Below are 20591 nucleotides of genomic sequence, written 5' to 3' on the forward strand. Positions count from 1 at the left end.
ACTTTTAATAATATATATTCAAGAATTGTTGTTGTGAAAACAAGCTTGTTTATCTTGTGAAGTGACGTAAAGTTATTTTGTCTTTGAAGTAAAGCAAAGCTGTTTACACTAAAACTAGACAAAAATATTTAGTAATATTTTGTGTTTTTGCAGAGCTTTATAAGATGAACTTTATGGAATCCACCAGTTTTGTTGCTTTATAATTTTTCCAGAGAAAAAGTTGTTACTGAAATAAACTCAGAGTAGTTTTTGAAAGCTTTTTATGTCTAGTTTCTAGTGCAAATATTTTAGTACTCTTTCTTGAAAACAAAATATATGTTGTAGTAACTTTTCAGCAAGATAACAAACATTCTGCCAGAATTAGCATTTAAAAAATAATTTTATTCAAGAATTGTTGTAAAATAAGTTCCTTTTAAATCAATAATTCTTGAATAAAAATACAGACAGTTGCAGCTAGTATTTAAACATATATATTAAAGAATTATTTACCTAAAACTGGCTTATTTATCTTGCTGAGAAGTTACTTTAAAATGCTAAGACATTTTCATTAGAAATTGGACAAAATACTTGATAAAATTCTGTATTTTTGCGGTTCTGTCTCAGCAGGAATCTGTTGCAGTAAACTCTGATTTTTATACATTAATGTTTTATTTAACGACAGGTTCACGTCGTGTCTGTCGTTCTACTCCATTCTGGGCGAGCTCAACGACTACGCCGGCCAGAGGGAGGTGGTGGCGGAGGAAATGTCCCACAAGGTTTACAACGAGCTGATGAGGTACAGCCAGGAGCTGAAAGCCGAGCGGAAACACGTGAGTGCTGTCACGGCGCCGAACGTCTCCGTCCTGAAAGCAGATGTTTCGCTCCGCTCCTCTGTGTCGCTTGTGTTTTCTGAGGAATGATCTGTTGCATGTGATGTTATCCGTCTGTCGTCTTGTTTCTACCATCTGCTGCTGGAAAAATGAAAATGTTGATGTGTTTTTGGAGAATAGTGGCCTTTAGATGTTTCTCAGCCATAATTTATCTAATTTTATCTCATATTGAAGTCTGGTGTTCATTGGTTAGATGTTTTATATGTGTATTAGACTTGAGGTTTCGTGATGAAGCAAAGTATAAAACTTTTGATTTCTAAATGAAACTGAACTGAATTAAAAAAACATCAGTATTGATTTATTAAACCATATAATCAATTTTATTAGTAGCTCTGTCACAATAACAATTTTTCCTGGACAATAAATTGTCCCAGAAGTTATCGTTAAAAATTATAATATTGTTGTTTTGAGACCATTTTCAAGTGATATAATGATAATAATTATATTACCACATTTTGGAATAAAACATGTGTTTGCTTCCTAATGTTTTCTATATTAATATTTTAATTGTTCCTAAGTCTTTTAAGTTTTAAGTCAAAAAGTCTGTTTTATTCCTTAAGTTCCTAGTAGCTCTAATTGGCATCATACCTAAAGTTACACTAATGTAGGTGCAAAATATACATTTATAATCTCTAAGTCGTTTCACATCTTACAAAAAAATGTTATTTTTGTGGCATGAAGATGTTAAATATGTTAGAAAATTTAAAACCTGATCAAATGGGAGTTAGTTTCTGCTGAAATAACAAAACTTGCTCTTTCCTGTGGCTTTGTCATGTCCAATATTTCTGTGGTCTGCTTATTTACGTGTTTCTTGTTTCTGTGTGGAAATGAGCAGCACCTACAGGAAGGAAGGAAGGCTCAGCAGTCTTTGGATCACTGCTGGAAACAGATGGACAACGTAAGTTTGGGGGTTGGGGAGAGAAAACGTGTTTATGGTAAACACTTTCTGTCAGGGACCAGCAACTGCTTCTCACACACTAACCAGGAAGGAATGAAAGAAATGCTAACAGTTAGCTGAGGGATAAACTGAGGCCCTGTTGACCTTTTTTACTCATTTTGGACAGGAAACAAACACATTTCTTCCACTTAAATCTGTTTTTAAGAATCTAGCTTTGTGCTAAACAATACCAACTGTAGCTTGAAATATTTTTTATCATATTCCAAAATTGTGGCATCATTTTTGTTCCCTTCTTTTCAATGACAGTTTCTAGGACATCAGTGCAGATCTGCAGCTCTTAAAGCAAAACTGTATTACTGCACTGCAAAAACACAAAATCTTACCATGTATTTTTTGCCTAGTTTTTCAGAACACATGAGATGAGAAATTACTAACTTACACATATGATATAGGAGATTATCTAAAGTTGATAAGTCCTTAATTTCAAATTAAAAGTATCATCCCACTGGCTGTTTATTTCACTTGTAACTTCTTTCTTCCAGTCAAATAATCTGCCAATGGAACTAGTCATTTTTAACTGTTAACTTAAACTGTTTAGACTTAAAGAATAGACTAAAAATACTTGGTGAGATTTAGTGCATTTTCAGTGTGACTTTCACTGTGACTAACCAGTGACCAGACTGTAATGTCTCCGCTATTTGCTGTTTGCTTTACTGCTAATGCGATCCAGATGGCGCATCAGGAAGTAAACTATCTCTGCGTGATTCATTCACATATTTTTCTCGTCTCATTTAGCGAGACAGATGCAAATCTGTTGCGTCGAATACTTTTGGTGTTTGAAATAAAGGGGATGCTCTTTTTTTCCTTTTAGAGTAAAAAGAAGTTTGAGAGGGAGTGCAGAGAAGCAGAGAAAGCGCAGATCACCTACGACCGGCTCGATAACGACATCAACGCCACCAAGTCAGAGGTGGAGAAGGTAAGCTGCTTCCTCCTGCAGAGCCTTCGCATCATTTACCTCCATTATCCACTAAATCTTTCCTACGTTTTCACTAATTTGTAGTGAAAATGTTGTTTTAGTTTCTTGGTGCTCTTGAAATAAGACAAAACTAATCCACAAATAACTTTTCAGCAACAAATAGTAGTTTCTTTAAGTAAAGAACTCCTTCAGCTAGCAGAAAAGGTACCTGTTCATTTGGCAGATTATTTCACTTACAGCGAGACGTTTTCCCATGTTACAGGTGAAGTCATTTACCTGGTTGCTAGGTAAGGCACAGTGTCTGTCACTTCAGAAATAAGTGAAGTAAAATGGCAGTACTTTGACTAGTCCTTTTTCATCAGTATTAAAAATGTATTGACTGAAACAAGCTCCTATATCTTACTGATGAGTTACTATTAAGTTTTTGTTTTTTTAAGTGTAGTGAGATATTTTCACTGGTAACTCGACCGAAATGCTTGGTAATATTTTGTGTTTTTGCTCTAAAGAGGAAAAAAGGAAATTATTTATTCTTAAGTCGTTACCTTAAAGTGTTATGCATCGTTCCGTCTTCGGAAACATTGTTCGACGTCACAGTTCGGAAATTTTAGCCCACGTTTCTTTGCGACATTGTTTCAATTCAACTGGATTGGAAAGTTTTTAGATTAAACCTCGAGATTTTAATCTGATTTGAAAAAATCCAGATCAGGTATCGATCACAGTGTTCTGTAAGGGCAGGTCTATTCAGTCTAATTCTATGCTTTGTGCTCTGAAATGCTTTATTATTTATTTTACATTATTTAGAATGGCACCTTTTGAATTTTTATGCTTTCGGTTGCTTTTAGTGGATTATCTGTGTGAGTTTCCATTACTATATGACTGACTGTGCAGGCTAAAGCCCAGCTATACATGCGGACTCACATGGCGGATGAGAGTAAAAACGAATATGCAGCTCAGCTCCAGAACTTCAACGGAGAGCAGTGGAAACATTTTAATAACTCCATACCACAAATCTTCAAGGTAAATAAAACAATCGTTCTTACTCACTTTATAATTCCTTTGTTATCATTGTATTTTTTAAGTGTTTATTACTTTTAAAAACCTTTTTGTTGCTCATATTCAGCCTCAGTACACATGAAGAGTGTTTGATTTTTAAATGACAGATAAATTAGATTCCAAAGACGCATTAGATGTATGTGGGTGAATGGATTTATTAAAAGTTTAAACTTGATTTACAAAGTTTGGTTTCATTGGAAGCAAATTAAATTTGGCAACATGAACATAAAATCATGAACATTCAAGATGGAGCAAAACTGAATACAACAGCGTAACCCTGCTTTTATATCCAAAATGTGGGCGGGGCCAAAGGTCTGAGGGGCGGGGCCATGTGTGGGATTTAGTGGGGTTTGCTTAGCAACTTTTCAGACCCTTTTAGCAACATTTTTCCTAAAAAGCAACAAGCAACAAAACTTACTTACTTTGAGCTTTTCCTGCATGTTTGATGAATACTTTAATCATTTTGCAACTGTGCAAAATGACTAAGCCTAGCTCCTCCTTCTATGCCCAGCTCCTCCCCCAGTCAGATCCTTCAGACTAGCCAGCAGCAGTTAGCCAACACCTGCTGAGCTCATTAAATGAGCCACTTCTCAGTGAAACGCTGGTAAACACGTTGCTAGCGGGTTAATAGAGGAGCCATGTTGGGATGACTTCCTTAAGGCGGAGCTTCAAAAAGAGCAGGAGGTTTTAAAGAGACAGAGGCCCAATTTCAAGGAGTTAAATCAGGAAGTAAAATTTCTTTTAAGTCATATTTTATATAAACAGCATTTTTCTGACACCTGATGTTGTGCTGTAAAATGGCACTTTAAATGAAATGTTGAATGCTTGTGATTAGGAACCTGCTTTCTTTCAGATGTTGTGTGTTTGTCTCAGTGTCTCTTTTTATTCATCTTTTCCTCTGTATGCAGAATCTCCAAGGCATGGACGAACGGCGAACGGTAAAACTCGGTGAAACGTATCGAAGCTTCGCGGAGGCCGAGCGAAGAGTCATTCCCATCATCACCAAATGTCTGGATGGGATGGTTTCTGCTGCCAAGGCCGTCGACGAGCGGCGGGTACGAAACTGAAAACATCAACCTTGAAAAAAACAAACCCAAACTATTCCCTCAGTTTCCACTTTTAATCCTCCCAGGACTCGGCTATCGTGGTGGAGTCGTTTAAATCCGGCTTCGAACCACCGGGACACTTTCCGTTTGAGGACTTCAGTCAGAACTTGAGCAGGACGGGTTCGGACGGGACCATCAGCAACGCTCCGAAAGGCGAGAGAGAGCTGGCTCCGGTGCCGCGCTCCGAAGCAAAACACACGATAAGCAGGGGCAAGAATAAACTCTGGCTGTTTGGGAAGAAACCAAAGGTACACCTGACATGCTTTAATTATTCCATTCTGACATCTGTTTCAAAGTGTCTTTGACTTAAAACAGAAACAGTTAATAGAACCATCGTGATTCTAATAATCATGATGGTTTTCTGGTAGCAGTTAATGAAAGTACAATATTTAAAAGTAGAATTTAACATCATGGGACTGTGCAGAAAATAAATTTTGTGCGTTTTTAAAACCGCAATGCTGATCATAGCATACATTTTAATTGTTTCAAAGTCTTCCTTGTCTTAAAATATACATACTGTGATGAAAAAGTTTCTTTCATTCCTTAAGTTCCTAGTAGCTCAAATTAGCATCATACCTAAATTTATACTAATGCAGGTACAAAGTTCAAATTAATAATCACCAACTAATTTCACATATAATTGACAACTAAACCATGTGTTTTGTTTGTTCAATTCTATGTAAATTCAGGGGTTAAATATGTCAGAAAACTGTAAATCTGATCTATTAAATAACAAAACTCGTCTCCCGTCTTTTATGTTTCTGTGTTTGTCACACTATCCAATCTCTGTTTATTTACCGTTTGTTCTCAGTGACTTTCCTTGAGAAAATGTTGCATTTATGTTTTACTTCCACTGTAACCAACTTCCTGTTCAGTTTTGGAGTTATTTTTAAATGATTTTTCCAGTTTTATAGCCATACTTTCCAGTCTGCTGCCGTTTTTGGACCCTGACCCTCTGCTGAAGCACGCCGTTGGTCACTGATCAACCTCCTGCACTTGGTTCATGTTTAACCAACCAGCTGCTTCATGGTATCAGCAATTTGTTTGATAGATGGGGCGTGTGTTTGTGTACATGGAGCAGTTTGCTCAACACTCGCGCCAGCTTTAAGGACAGATTACGATTCTCTGGGATTGAAATTGAAGCTGGGGTTTAGAAATTTGGAAACAGAAAACCAGTCCGGATCTAAACTTTATCTGACTTGAAAATATTTTTAATTTGAAATATATAGTATCTTATCAGCAATCCTGATAAAAGAAATTAGTTAAAAGCTTTAAAATAAATTGTTTGTAGTACAGTAGCCTAATCTCTCACTGAAATACAGTTAGATACCTTTAATTTCTGTTGTTTTGTATGTTATCAGAAACACTGTTTGGACAGTGATGAGGTTAAATAATCACTTTCAAATCAACAGAAATTTATTTATCATTTTATTTTTATTTTCCATATTTTTTTAAGTTGGAGTTTTTAAAAAAAATTCTAATTACGTATCAAGAACTTTTCGGGATTTTGCTATTATTTTGTGAATTATTTAATTTTGTTGTGCAATCAAAACATTGGAGCAACTTTTGAAATATGTTAAATATTAAACTATTTCCAAAACATACCTATAGAAGATAAGTGGGGAAAAGAAAATATCAAGCAGACATATTTTCTGTTTGTCTTTAAATAACTTCTTAATCACGACATCCATCACTTGACATCAGCTAAGGCAAAGGCAGCAGAGGAAATGCTGCCTCCTGCAGGTTGGAGTTAGCATCACATCAGCCCAATGTTTTCACCATTTTTGGAAAAAATTTGCCATAAATTAACAATTATGTTGGAGTGAAAAAATGCAGGGATCTGTTGACTTTGCGTGAATTTCTGTGATCTCAGATTCTCAGAAAAACTGGAGAGACTGCAATGTTGCTCTTTGGGAGCCTTTTCCGCCTTCTGGTTTATAATTTCTCCCTACTTTAACTATAAAATATGACCCAAATTTGAATTGAAATTTTTATGTCCATGTGCGACCCACATCCATGGTGGTCTGATTGAGAATTATTTATTTTCCTAAATCAAAATGTCGTAGCTTTAAGATCAGTAGCTGGGTTTCCATTACAAATATGCCCAAAACTTTGTAGATATTCTACTAGTAAAAAAAAGAATTTTGTAATTGCAGTGCTTCCATTAAATAAATGCAATCAAAATCACATGTGAGTAATTTTGACATGCAGTGGTATCATCCTCCTATCACTTCCTGTCATTTTCTTTGGCATTTCCACCAGTAGTAATGTCCTGTTGTTCATCATGACTCGTTTGTTTTTTTATTGCAGTTTTGCAAAATACACTGATGCAAAAACTTTTAATTGAAAAAGTCTAGATTTCTTCAAAATTGTTGTTTTTATTGATCAAATTTATTTTCAGAATTAAAATTTACGGAATTTTATGGTTAATGAAAACGCAGCTACTGAAGAAACACACTTCATGTTGAGGCATTTCAGACATTTTAACATTTGATAACCAAAACATTGATAACATTTATGTTGTAATTCAGGTGTAGGGAGGAGATTTACCAAAAATGAAGAGCGTAGTGGAACTTTCTGGAGTGTTTCTGTTTTCACTCCCACATATCTAAACAACGGAAGTGAAAGCTAACAGCTGTTTTGTTCTGACTTCCTGTTCAGTCCCCATCCTTTCTTCCTCCTCCGCCACCTTCTTCCTCCCATCATCATCATCATTATCATCATCGGTCCGCCTCCCAATTCTTCCCCACGTTGCGCTTCAGCTCCGACCTTGTAAGCCACTGTCTGTCTGAGGTTAAGACTACAGTTCCCAGAATCCCTCAGAACATAAGAAGTTTGAGGAGAGCGGTGAGACAAGATGTGTCCATGAGTTTTTATTTCTGTTTTCAGTTTTTTCTATCGTTTCTTTTCAGGATGTCTGCAAGAAAAGGTTCCGATTTTCTATAAAACGTCTCAAATGTTTTGACATTTTAAACTGAATTATGATGGTTTAATACGGGGGTGTCCAAAGTGCGGTCAGGGGGCCAGTGGTGGCCCTTGGACTGATTTTGTGTGGCCCAATTAAAAAAATGATACAAATTTGGAGACTTTTAAATTGTAATTTTCTTACAGTGGAAAATGTAAAGCACAACAGAAAGTGTTTTACTTTTTATATGCTGAAATGATGCACTCAATCAGCTTTTATTTAATTTATTAAACTTTACTAACTTTGATAAACGTTTTGAAAGAAAATGAAACAAATCCTGTTCTTATTACTGAAAATAAATTTGTTCAACGGAGCCAAAATGACAAAAATGTCACAAAAGCCAACAGCTTGCAGACATCTTGTTTTTTGTTTGTTTTCCTCTCTTCCTTTTGATTCATTTTGTTGTTCTTGTGTGATTCTTGTCTGGAAGACGGAGGTTTGCTCCGGTCAGAGCCGCGGATCCCTGGTGGTTGACGGTGTGTTGCTGGTTTTTGGGTTGATGTTTGCTGTGTTTTTGGTTCGCTGGTGCATGTGGAGAGGCGATAAACAAACAAACGGACCCACATTTTTTTAAAGATGCTGGTTTGGCTTCAGTCTGCGGTTCTGTTTGTGTGCGCTCACACGTCTGAGAGCTGAGAAAACAGCTTTGAGCCTCAGATGGTTCAACATTAACTGGTGAATGAAATCTGGGACTGGCTGATTTTCATGGCTGCAAAAAATAGTTTTATTCCAATCTGAAAAGCTTTTATTATATTTATCTCAACTAATTAGCAAATAAGTATTTTATAAAGTATATTAATACTTCAGGTAATATAATCTTGAGTATAAAAACCCCCACTGAATTAAAAGAAAAATACATGTTTTATCTGGTTTTATTTAAAGTCAAAGCAAAACAATGATGCACTCTGCTTCTGAAATATAACGTTATTAGATACACAAATATTTCTAACAATGTATTTGCTACAGGTGGAACTTGATTATGATTTTTAATCAAATTAATTACAGGATCTGTCATTATTAATAGCATTATAATCAGAAACTATAAATTAGTGAGAAAATAAGAAACGGTTTCATTTCAAAATGGGTTTTTTTGCTGCTTAATTATTGAACAAACACTAAACATGTCAACAACAAAGATTTATTGTTTTTAATGATCCATGTTAACCTTTTTTACACAAAATCAGAAGTACATAAAAATATGCAAATAAACAAATAATTCAGTTCCTTTATTAAAATAAGAAAATAAATATTTTTAAAATAAGAAAATATTTTTATACCCAAATATTAACAACATTCATGTCATAAACGCTGAAGGAAAGGATGAATCTGCAGCTAGAAAAGCTCAGCCGTCTCTGCTTGGCTTATTACAGCTGATGTATTAATTAATTTTTGGATTAATTGATTATTTAACACAATTTGAATCAAGTGAAGCTAAAACTGGCCCTTGAAATGTTCTGGGTAGAAAATGGCATGTTTTTGACTAGTTAATGATTAACCGATCACTACATTTGTTGACTATTATTTAAATTGATCGATTAATCATTTTTAATCGATTAAGCCCAATTATTATTACTACATCTCTAATTGAATGTTTCTTTTCTTACTTTAACGGTTAATGCTCAGTGGTCGGCCAAGATGGTAAGTCAGTGTGTTGGTGTGTAAAGCAGTAGGAACTCCATTAGCGTCGACACAACGCCAGTAGAGACCCAGCAGTAGGAACTCCATTAGCGTCGACACAACGCCAGTAGAGACCCAGCAGTAGGAACTCCATTAGTGTCGACACAACGCCAGTAGAGACCCAGCAGTAGGAACTCCATTAGTGTCGACACAACGCCAGTAGAGACCCAGCAGTAGGAACTCCATTAGTGTCGACACAACGCCAGTAGAGCTACAGATTCAGTAGCTGCTGCACCTTTTCAGCTAGACTAGTTCCCCTGTGAAACAGACACAGAAAGTGTTTTATGTGTCAAACTAAAACAATAATTTGCAGAAATAAGACTTTATTCACCTATAAAGGAGATTTGCATTATGAAACTTTACTACAAGGGTGTCCAAAGTGCGGCATGGAGGCCATTTGCAACTCCTGGTTTGATTTTGTGTGACACATTATTGAGACAAATTTGGTTTCAAAAACTTTTACCTTTTCTTTCAATTAGGATAAAATGACAGCATACAAACAGAAATCTTCTGACTAAAATGTCAGATACAACACAAAGTATTCATCTGTTACTAACCATTTTCTCTACTTTTCCTTTAATTTGATGTATTGGTCGAGGGTGTCACTATATGAAAGTCTTTTTTTTTCTTGAGACTAAAAGTAGTCCATACAATTTATGGAAAAATAAGTAAATAAATAAAATAAACAAATGATCAAGTAAAAAGTCAGTGAATCAATTTAATCACATAATAAATTACAAGCGCAATAATTTCCACTTGCATCATTTATAATTTTTCTCTTTTCTCTTGATCTCAAAGTGCTGTGCAATTCAACTCCATAAATCAAGATAACATAAAGAACAAAACATAAATGTGTTTAAATGAAAGCATATTTGTATTTAAAACAAAGTTCAACTGTACTTCATAAGTGCTTGATTCAAATGCCAAAGAATAAAAATGGATCACTAACATTTAAGCTTCTTGACAGTCTCAGCACTCCGTACATTTGGCCCATGTTGCAGAAAGTTTGGACACCTCTTTGTTACATTGGCTGTTCTCCTCCTAACTGTCCTGATGGAACAAATTAAAGACATTTTTACGTGTTTTAATTTGTTTTAACCAAACTTCTGAAACTATTAGTGTATTTTAGTGTTACCAAATAAAGCACATTTATGTTTTTTTTTTTTTTAATTTACACTTTAAGTCAACTCGGTTTCTGTATCTGTTTGGCTCAAACTAAACCTTAGATATCGGTATCAGAAGTGAAAAAGTGGATCGGTGTGTTCCTGTGTGCACACACTAACAATGCCTGCAGCGTTTTCTGTGATTTTGTCCTAATTGTGTTTTCAGGTTCCGTCTCTGGAGGATTTCAGCCACTTGCCTCCTGAGCAGAGGAGAAAGCGGTTGCAGCAGAAGATCGACGAACTGAACCGGGAGCTGCAGAAGGAAACGGATCAGAGGTGAGAGGTCGCCGGCCGAGGCGTCAGGAAGAGCTGCGTGTCTGGCTGCTGAACCTGTTTGTTTCTGTCAGGGACGCCTTGAACAAGATGAAGGACGTGTACGAGAAGAACCCGCAGATGGGCGATCCCAACAGCCTGCAGCCCAAAATCTCTGAGACCAACTGCAACATCCAGAAGCTGCGATCAGAAATACACAAAAATGAGGTGTGACGGTTTTTTTCTGGGTGATAAGTTCTCCTAAACAATAGGGATGCACCCATTTACTTCCTGGATGATTTCCTTAATTTTGGAATATTGACGATCGGCCGATGCTTATATGTGCAGCCGGTCTTATCCACCGATCTTATCTTCCTTAGAGCATGTATAAAAATCAGCCTTTGTCCTTCTCTGCTCTGCTCTGAGAGGTTTGACTGGCCCACCAGGTCATGTCTGAACATTTTCACTTATCAACAGTCACCCACTGTTACCAACTCAGTGACTTTCTTTGCTATATTTAGTGACAATATTTCTGATTTCAGACAAAAAGAATAGTAGCGGCAAAAATAAGAAGGCTTTTTAAAAAAATTGGTAATTGGTGATCGGCCTGAAAACTACAATCGGTGCAGACCTCCCCGAAAGTTATTGCAATAAAGAATAATGTTGTTTTGAGACCATTTTCCTGTAACTTGAGAGTAGAAATAATCAAGAACACATTCTCAACAATCAGTAAACTTTAATTTCTAATGAACATTTAACACTGGAACCGGAATACTTTTTACATATCCAAAATAAACAAATCAACAGATGAAATGCATTATGAAGTCTGTATAAACAAAACTGTCCTTCAAAATAAGAGCGAGTTGAGACCAAAACACCAAAATGAAGCTTTTAATCATCCAGTTTTTGGTAGAAAGGGAAAAATAATAAATAATACAAATGAAAATGCCTGAGCTCGTATTAATTTATTGTGTTATTATTGACGTTGTCATCGGCGAACAAACGGATCGTCCTGAATCATTCCTGGTCTTTTCGTGGCTCTCTTTACAGACGTGGCTGTCGGAGGTGGAGGGGAAGCAGAGCTCCAGAGGAGACCGACGACACAGCGCAGACAACCACCATCACACGCCTCACGGCAGGGAGAGGTGACCAGCCGCCACTCTGCCACGGCCAATCGGTCAATTAGTTAAATAATCGTCAACTAATTTAGGAATCAATTAATCGTTAACTGGAGTTTACAAACTCAAAAAAATAGGCAATTTGCTGAAAAACAAGTCAGAGCAGTAATTAATCAAAACTGTACAAAATTGTAATCATTTTTTATTTTAAGATAACAAAAAACCTTTATGTTCTACATCAAAACTCAAAACTGTTTCAGCTTCAATCGGTTCAAAAAATGTTTTATTCAGCACATTTTCTACCCAATTATTGTTGAGTGAATCAGATCAGTCGTATTGATCATTAATGTTTGGAGATTTTTATCCTCCTTTGCTATAAATGATCACATATTAAAATGTTTATTATTTGATAAATTATGTGAATTATTTATTTTTTGCATCTTTTAATGTATTTCTAATACAGTATAAAAAGGTTTAAACTGTTAAATGAAAAATATTTTTTGGTGATTGCTCACTAAACTAGTTGACGATTATTTCAATAATCGATTGATCACAATTAATCTGATTATTTGTTTCAGTCCTATAAACTGGTCAGTATAAAAAGAGCCAATTTACTGCTTTTGATTTAGATTTAGACTTTATTCCTCTTTTCCTCACGTTTAATTTGAAGGATTTGATTTGAGTAGAAATATTTGAATAAATCCATTTAAATTAAAAGTAGATGTTTCTAAATCTTTTTATTGTGTAATTGAATGGAGTCAAGTGTTAAGATGGAGCATTAACAACGTAAATCACAAAGACAAATATTTAAATAAAATATGTTCAGTATTTATAAATGCACACGCAGCTAATTATTAATGCTATTTGTTATCAGAACATTCTGGAACAACCGACCATTTAAGAACATTCATGATCTGCTCTCCTGCTGTTGTTTGTATTTATTTCCCATCAGCCCCGAGGGCAGCTACAACGACGACACCAGCCAGGAGCATCAGACGCCGCATCAGACGCCGCAGCACCGCCCCGCGCAGCCGGCACAACCCAACCACGACCCGCACGAGTTCGACGACGAGTTCGACGACGACGACCCGCTGCCCGTCATCGGCCACTGCAAGGCGCTCTACTCCTTCCACGGTAACTGGTGCAGTGCTTAGCTTCGCCACCAGGGGGCGCGGCCGTTTTCTGAGTAATATGTTATTCAGGAAGCGGATCGGTGGAAGTTTGTAGGTAGTTTAGTGCTTTTTATGTTTATGGTTAAGAAGGATAATGTGTGTATTTTACTATTTCTTCTGTTTGCTCAATCTGCCCTGAATAAGCTATGGCTAAGCTAAGCTAAGTTGCACTTTAAAATGGTGAATTGTGTCATGTTTAGTTGCTCTCTTTTACTTTATTTAACTTTATTAATGAGTGAAAGATAAAACTGGAGTAAGGAGTAAGAAGAATGTTTTATTTTCATTTACCAAATATAGTGTTATGGCTTAGTGTTATGGCTTAGAAGGCAAGTTATTTGAGTAATCTTTTTTTTCAAAACACTCACCAAGTTTGATAAATTAAATAAAAGCTTATTTAGGCACCACAAAGTTTGTTTTTCAGCTTTGCTTTTTCTTTTCAGACTTGGGAGTTTAAATGTTTGAATGTTTAGAAAGCTGTTATTTCTGATGATGTGTTTCTTTGTTTTGTAGGTCAGAATGAGGGGACGCTGACGATGGCAGAGGATGAGGTAATGTTCATCAGTTCTTTGCTTTTTGAAGCAATGGCGCCACCAGGTGGTCGTCTGTTAAACAACACGCATGCCGCTTTTTGGCCCGCCTTCAGAGCATTAAAGTGACTTTTGTCCCTGCAAAAACGCAACATTTATTTCAAGATTTTTTTTATTATTTACAGAAAAACCACACAGCTATGTTTGTTTTTCATTCAGTGGGTCGAAAATCCAGAAATTTTGCTCAAGTAAAGGTAGAGATACTTCATAATAAAATTATTCTAGTAAAAGTAGAAAGTACAGCGTAATAAAAATACTCCTAAATGTACATTTAGTCAAAAACTCAAGTAAAAATAACTATCAAACTCTGGAATAATTGGCTTTATTCCAGTTGGGTTCAAACTGGACGCCTTGTTTACGTTTTACTGCAATGAAACATTGAAAGATTGAATGTTTATTTCTGCCACTTTTCTGCTCACAGCGGCCATGTTGGGTTGTCTGTTGCAGGTGCTGTACATCATCGAAGAGGACAAAGGCGACGGCTGGACGCGGGCGAGGAAGCAGAGCGGCGAGGAAGGCTACATTCCCACTTCCTACGTAGAAATCACCATCGAGAAAAACAGCAAAGGTGCCGTGACGTACATCTGAGGCGCCGCCGCCTCCTGTCTGTCATTGCCTCCATGTTTGCCTTTTAGCGTCAGCTTGACGCCGCGGCATCCAAACGCCGTCCGTCCCCAGGACCGGTGCTGGGAGGGGAAACCGGGACAAACCTGCTGAGCTCAGAATCAATCAGATTATTTTACTCAACTTTATGTAACATATTAGAAACTTTTTATTTAATTTTTTTGGATGAAACAATCAAACTCCATGATTTTAAGCTCTTTTTGTGGGTTTTTTGTGCATTTTTGCACTTTTTTTTTGTTGTTTGTGCCATCCTGTCGGTTTGTCTTCATTAATGCCGTTTTTATGCACAAAAGTTCATTTCATGCAGTTTTTTAAGAAGAAGAAAAAAGTATATTAAGATGACATTTTGTGCTTTTCTTCCTCCAAACAATTCCCACCATAAACTGAGCTGCTTACACCTGCAAAGTTTTAGGAAAATTAATTTTATTTTTAGATTTGCAGAGTTTCTGCAGCTAAAACCAATAACTACAACAATTAACAACATTTAAAAGTTTTAGATACTTTCTCTTGGTGGTTATTAATAATTGAACAAAAGGAGTTTTAGAGTTGGGTTCAGAAAAAAAATAATAAATTCAAAATATTATGAGAATAAAGTTGTAATGACACAACTAGGAAAATGAGGGGAAAAAATTACAAATGAGGATATTACTCCTCAATACTCCATCAAATATTTGTAGAAATTTACTGATCAGAATTTTGTTGCCAATTTCTAAAATCCATTTTTTTGTAAAGGTTTGAAGAATTAAACTGAATCGTGTTTCTTATTAATAATTATAAGACGAGAAGATATGAAAACAGTTTTTCTCTTTCCTGCTGTGAAAAGTTATTATTAGGTTATGTCACAAATTTCACTGAAAAGTTTTGTTACTTTGAATTAACAAATTAGTTGGTTTCTTATTAGCAATTAGCAGAATTACTCAGGATTACATAAGAATATTGTGGGAAACTTTGAGATTCCCAAATCCAGAAAATGTCCCTGCAGAAATGTTTTTAAAAAGTGTTCAGCCTTCCTGTTGTCAAAGTCCTGCTCTCTCTCACTTTCTAGCAGCAAATTGCAGATATTTCTATTCTTATAAATGGAACCTTATTGTTTCCTCTGACTTAATTTGAAACAAATTACACTCAGGTCTTTAAGTTTTCTTCCTTCAGTGACAACTTCCACACTGAAAAGTGGTGTCATCAGCACCATATGTTTATAGATGATGTGTTCGCTGACAGGAAAGGTGTTGGATTTTCTGGCCACCAACTGAAAAACATCAGATTTATGAAATCATTTTCTGGGGAGAAATTTTATTTTTCAAATTCCAAAAACTAGAAAATGTGTGAGAACATTTTTGTTATGTTTTCTTGTTTTTTTTGCACAATTTGTGCATAAAAATTAAATTAACAAACACAAAGATTTAACCTGGTGGTTTGGTGGGATTTGGTGGCAGGAAGAAAAGCATCTTTTAGGATCTACTTTCATGTTTAGTAAGGAGGATATTTGTATGAAGTCTGCAGGATTATTTCAATAATTCAGTTTATTCTGCTGTGTGTTTCTTTTTGGTTCATTCCAAATCCAAGCTTTTATTGTCTGTTTGACGTAAACAAATTAAAATTAAAATATTTGAAAGAAAATGTGGTGCTTTAGTGTTTGACAACCCAGCTGTAGCTGCGTTTCCATTACAAATGTGTGCAAAACTTTGCCAATATTCAGCAAATATTGAAAAAAATTATATATAAATTTTGCGATTGAAATGCTTAAATTAAATAAGAAATGCAATGAAATCCCACAATAACACTTCCTGTTATCGTCGTCTTTGTGTTTTCCGGCAGTAGAAACATCCTGTTGTTGATCATGTGATTCATATGTGAATTGGAATCACATATGCAGTTTTATGAAATACATTAATTTCTGTAAAACCACCTAATTTTAGTGCAAAACCTTTTGTTCAAATAATAATTTTTTTTTTTGGGCTTGTTTCCATTAAGCAAATTTATTTTCGAAATGTCAAATTGTGCATTTATCTGGTCAATGGAAACACAGCTATTGTCGCAGAAAACTTAAGTTTCTATGAACGTTTTTATTTTTTATGTTAAACACAAGTTTCTCTCTGTGTTGAAGTTTTTAAGTGCGTTTCTGTTTATTTTTATAATGGTTTCTCTCCTCTTCGTGGCTGCAGGTTCCTGAGGGCTGCAGAGTGGCCGGGCGATTTGATTGGCTGGTGGAGGGCTCACGCTGATAATGATTGGTGGAGGCTGGGAGGGGCGGGGAGAAGGAGGCCCTGCATGTTTCTGTGTTTTCCATAATCAGCAGAAAGTCAGAGAGGTTTCATTAACGACGCCATCTTTGTTTTCGTTCAGTTGCATCCTGATTCGCTCTCACAGTTCGTCTTTTAACGCATCAGCATGAAATTACGAGACGGGTGATCAAATGGACTGAGTCTCTGTCGAAGCTTTTTTCTCATTAAAACAGCTTTTATTTTGTAATTTTACAACTGGAATTGAGCTGAAAGTGCAGAAACATTTAAAAAAACGAGCTGCGCCACCTTTAAAACATAGAGCAGCGTTTGTACGTTTCTGATCGACCTTTCCTCTGACAGGCCAAAAATAACCAGAGTCTCCTCTGTACAGGAGAAGATCAGGATCACTGAAAGAAATTATTCTGAATTTAATCTCAGAATTCTGAATTTAATGTCAAGATCCTGAGATTAAATTCAGAATGATAATAATTATTTTTGTAGTGGCCCTAATCTTCTTCTGTATATCTGACTATTTAGCAGAGAGCCATGTTGAATCCCAGCAGCGCCCGGACTTTGTTTGAGCCGTCTCGGTCTGTTTGCTAACACCATCAGTGCTGCTGTGCTCCATCTGTCTCCTGTCGTCATCTGTGCTCTGTTGGTGATGTCTGCCTGCCTGCCTGCCTGAGCCACTCTGCTCCTCATGCCTGCCTTCATCCTCACCAAGTCGCATGTTTTTGACGCCATTTTTGATGTTTCCGTTAATCGCCACGTTGTCATGTCCTAATGAAGCATGATTTATTAAATGTTTGTAACTTCTCAGACATCATTAGACAGACAGCAGGACTCAGGTGAAAACCCAACCTTCCTCCTCCTCCTCTTCCTCTCTGTCTTTGCCTTTCCCTTCTCGGATGTCGTTGCTCCAGTCGACCAGCAGGGGGCGGCCTTTCCTTCGCCGGAGCAGCTGGACTTCAGCCTTAGAAAACCTTCATGTTGTTTTTGTCGTTGACAAATTTTTACACACTACATTTCCCATCAGCCACCTGGCTTCAGCTTTCGCCCTCCTGGACTCTCAGCATCAGTTTGTTTGTGAATGTTTCGACACGCGCATCATGTACGGAAAGCCAAGTAGGCCAAAAATCCGTCCGTGTTACATGCGTCATGCTCTTTTTTTTTAATCTGTTGAATTATTTGTACATATAAACATCTGTGTCATGCTGAATGTGTTTCCACGGTGATTGTGTTGTTCCTTGGAGGTTACACGGTTTGAAGAGATGCACTTTGCCCTGAAACAGCGTTTGAACCTGATGAATGAATGAATGAAGTGATTTTTGTTCTTTTGAATAACCACTAGGCAAACAAAAGAAATACTTGTTTTGTACTCTTTTTATTCAAAACACTTTATTTTTGCATGATTTGTTTAGATCTTTGATTCATGACGTCTGAGACACGAATGAAGGCTTCAGGCGTTTGAGGAATAATCTCCAGCCAGCAGCCGGCCGTGATTCTGTTTCTATGACGAAGCTGTGAAATGTGCATTATGACCCTGTAGATGTTCTAACTCCAACCTTCTTATTTTTGTCACTTCACAGCCTCCGTATCTCTAATCAGGGCTTAAATTAGCTTCTCTGTTGCCTTTATGCAAACTTTAACCTTTCTTCAACATTTAAGTAAATCAGCCTGGAAATCATTTTACAATATTCTTCTGACTTTTCGCAGAATGAAGCGAATTACAAATGTCAGTTTCTGCAGCCGGATGGATTAATTTAATGCATATTGTTGCAACTTAAGCAATAACTTTGTGTTTCCTTACTTACTTTGTACACTTAAAGTATGTAACTTGCATTAATTTTTTTATTTTTTTCCATATTTGTTCAAACTGTTATGTTCTGACAGTTTGAGACAGATGATCTGTAAAAACATCAACCTCCTCCCTGAACTGCTACTGCCGTCTGAAGAAATTCACCAAAAACAACCAATCAGAGCCAGGAGGCGGGACGTAGCGCTGTCAATCAACTCATGTACTCGCTGATCAATGTGCTAATGGCAAAGAAACAAGTAGGAGGAAAACTATCAGGAAGAAGCTGTAAGGTAGCAGAGCGTAAGGGCTGTGATTGACAGCAATAAGCCCCACCTCCTGATTCTGATTGGTTGTTCCTAGTTGGCACTGGGAGAAAACAGGAACTCAATTTTTTTTCAGTTTTTCTGTCTCATAAAACTGTCACAACATGTAATAGAATATTTTTCATAAAATTTAAGACACTTCATCTTTTAGCTCAAAGTTTTTCACGCCCCTGTCAAGTTAGCATCTCGATTCATCAAGACATTTGTCTTAAATCATAGGGAAAAAAAGTTTTTAGTTTATATGTATTAAAAAAGTACATTATGCTAAATATTTATGCCCTTGTCAAAAATGAGTGGAAAAAAATGAAACATTGCAGGGTTTTTTTTTAGTAATGATTTCATGAACTTTGGGAGGTCAGCGTTTGCCCCAAACAAAGATGGACGACTTTGAAATTTTGTTGGGATACTTGGCAACTTTTCAGGCAAATTGGTACAAAATCTGAATCATCAGGCCAGAAAACTGCAATCGGTGCATTTCTAGTTTCAACTTCGATTATCTTTAAAGTTGGATGTCCTCCGTATCATCACCCTAATCTTTAGCTCCCTCCACAGACACCGTAGTTAGGACACTAAAACCCACTACTGCCTGCTAGAAGCCTGCAGTGAAACCTGCTCTCCTAAGTCATTTTTAAAACTTTTGTGTTTTAATATCTTATAAAACATTCCTGACCTAAATGTCTTCCAACTGTTCGCAAAACAATTAAGTCCAAAGATTTCCAAGTTTTTGTTGTGTGAAAGAAAAAAAAAAGAAGCAGGAAATATTCTTCATAAAAACCTGAAAGAAGAAAATGTTGTTTTCTTTCTAGTGTTTTTGGAGAAACATTAAATTTTTGTTTCAAAGGTGTAAACTTACAGTAAGTTCTTGTACTGGAAGCCACTGTGATCGTGATCCTGCAATAAACCCGACAAATTCTCTGTCTGGTTCAGTTTTTTCTCCAAAATCCTGTGAAAACTTTGAGACTCGGCATGTTGAGAGATATTTTAGATAGAAAAATAGAAAAACGGGAGGAAATTATCACCAAAATATACAGAAATTTTTAGGTTAATCTCAGAAATTTTCTTGAAATTTTTGGGAAAAATTTAAGTTTCAAAAGTAAAAAAATTGTGTGAAAGAAATGGAAATATCAGAAATTGATAATGAGAGAAAAAAATCTAATTTTGAGATTTATCTCAGAAATTTCAAAGAAAAAGCAAAATTTCTGTGTGAAAAGTTGAAAATTTTGAGAAAATAAAGTGGAAATTTCAGTTTCAAAAGTAAAACATTTCAAATTTTTGAATCTACATTTTCCTTTTTTTTCTCTAAAAATATATATTTAAAATATTTGGTTTATTTTAGCAAATTTGTGACTTCAAATTTAAAAATCTTTTTTCTAGAAAAAATTTGACACGAATGTGAAAATTTCAGTTTTTTTGATTAGCTTTGAAATTTTAGAGAATTTCTAACTTTTTTTAATAACAATTCTGACATTTTGTTTGGGTGAAATTTACTTCCAAGTTTTTGTAACTACGATGGCTCCGATCTGTCGTTCAGAACATTTAAAACTTTTTTCCAGTAATTAAACCCAGAAGCCGCAGAAAAATGTAAATCTGTTCTCCGTATGTTGTAACCATGGCTACACTTCTTGCTCCATATTGTGCACATTTTTTATTTTCCTTGAATGTTGTCGAACATAATTTTCCTTTTCCTTGTTGAAAATGTCGCTCTAATAAAACAAACATAAAACCATGAGAATATTTTGTGTAAAAGCAAAAAAGTTGTCATGCAACAATTCATGGAAACCAGATGCG

General features: G+C 36.0%; 1 protein-coding gene across 2 annotated transcripts in view; it reads left to right on the forward strand.

Moving 5' to 3' along the window:
• Positions 1-19718, forward strand: part of fnbp1l (formin binding protein 1-like) — a 42466-nt gene extending 22748 nt beyond the window's left edge. Inside the window, exons 4-16 of one of the 2 annotated variants that reach the window (XM_055046295.1) lie at positions 662-809; positions 1705-1767; positions 2639-2743; positions 3632-3760; positions 4705-4851; positions 4929-5150; positions 10874-10983; positions 11055-11187; positions 12010-12104; positions 13030-13211; positions 13760-13797; positions 14284-14404; positions 16623-19718. In XM_055046295.1, coding sequence (XP_054902270.1) covers positions 662-809; positions 1705-1767; positions 2639-2743; positions 3632-3760; positions 4705-4851; positions 4929-5150; positions 10874-10983; positions 11055-11187; positions 12010-12104; positions 13030-13211; positions 13760-13797; positions 14284-14404; positions 16623-16630 — 1501 coding nt within the window. In that variant the 3' untranslated portion in view covers positions 16631-19718. Of the gene's footprint in view, positions 1-661; positions 810-1704; positions 1768-2638; positions 2744-3631; positions 3761-4704; positions 4852-4928; positions 5151-10873; positions 10984-11054; positions 11188-12009; positions 12105-13029; positions 13212-13759; positions 13798-14283 lie in introns of both variants that reach the window. The other variant, XM_055046286.1, reaches the window with a different exon arrangement.
• The last annotated feature ends 873 nt before the right edge of the window (positions 19719-20591 follow it).

This window comes from Poeciliopsis prolifica, unplaced genomic scaffold (assembly GCF_027474105.1).
Source record: "Poeciliopsis prolifica strain line A6 unplaced genomic scaffold, Auburn_PproV2 SCAFFOLD002, whole genome shotgun sequence".
NCBI classification, from domain to species: domain Eukaryota; kingdom Metazoa; phylum Chordata; class Actinopteri; order Cyprinodontiformes; family Poeciliidae; genus Poeciliopsis; species Poeciliopsis prolifica.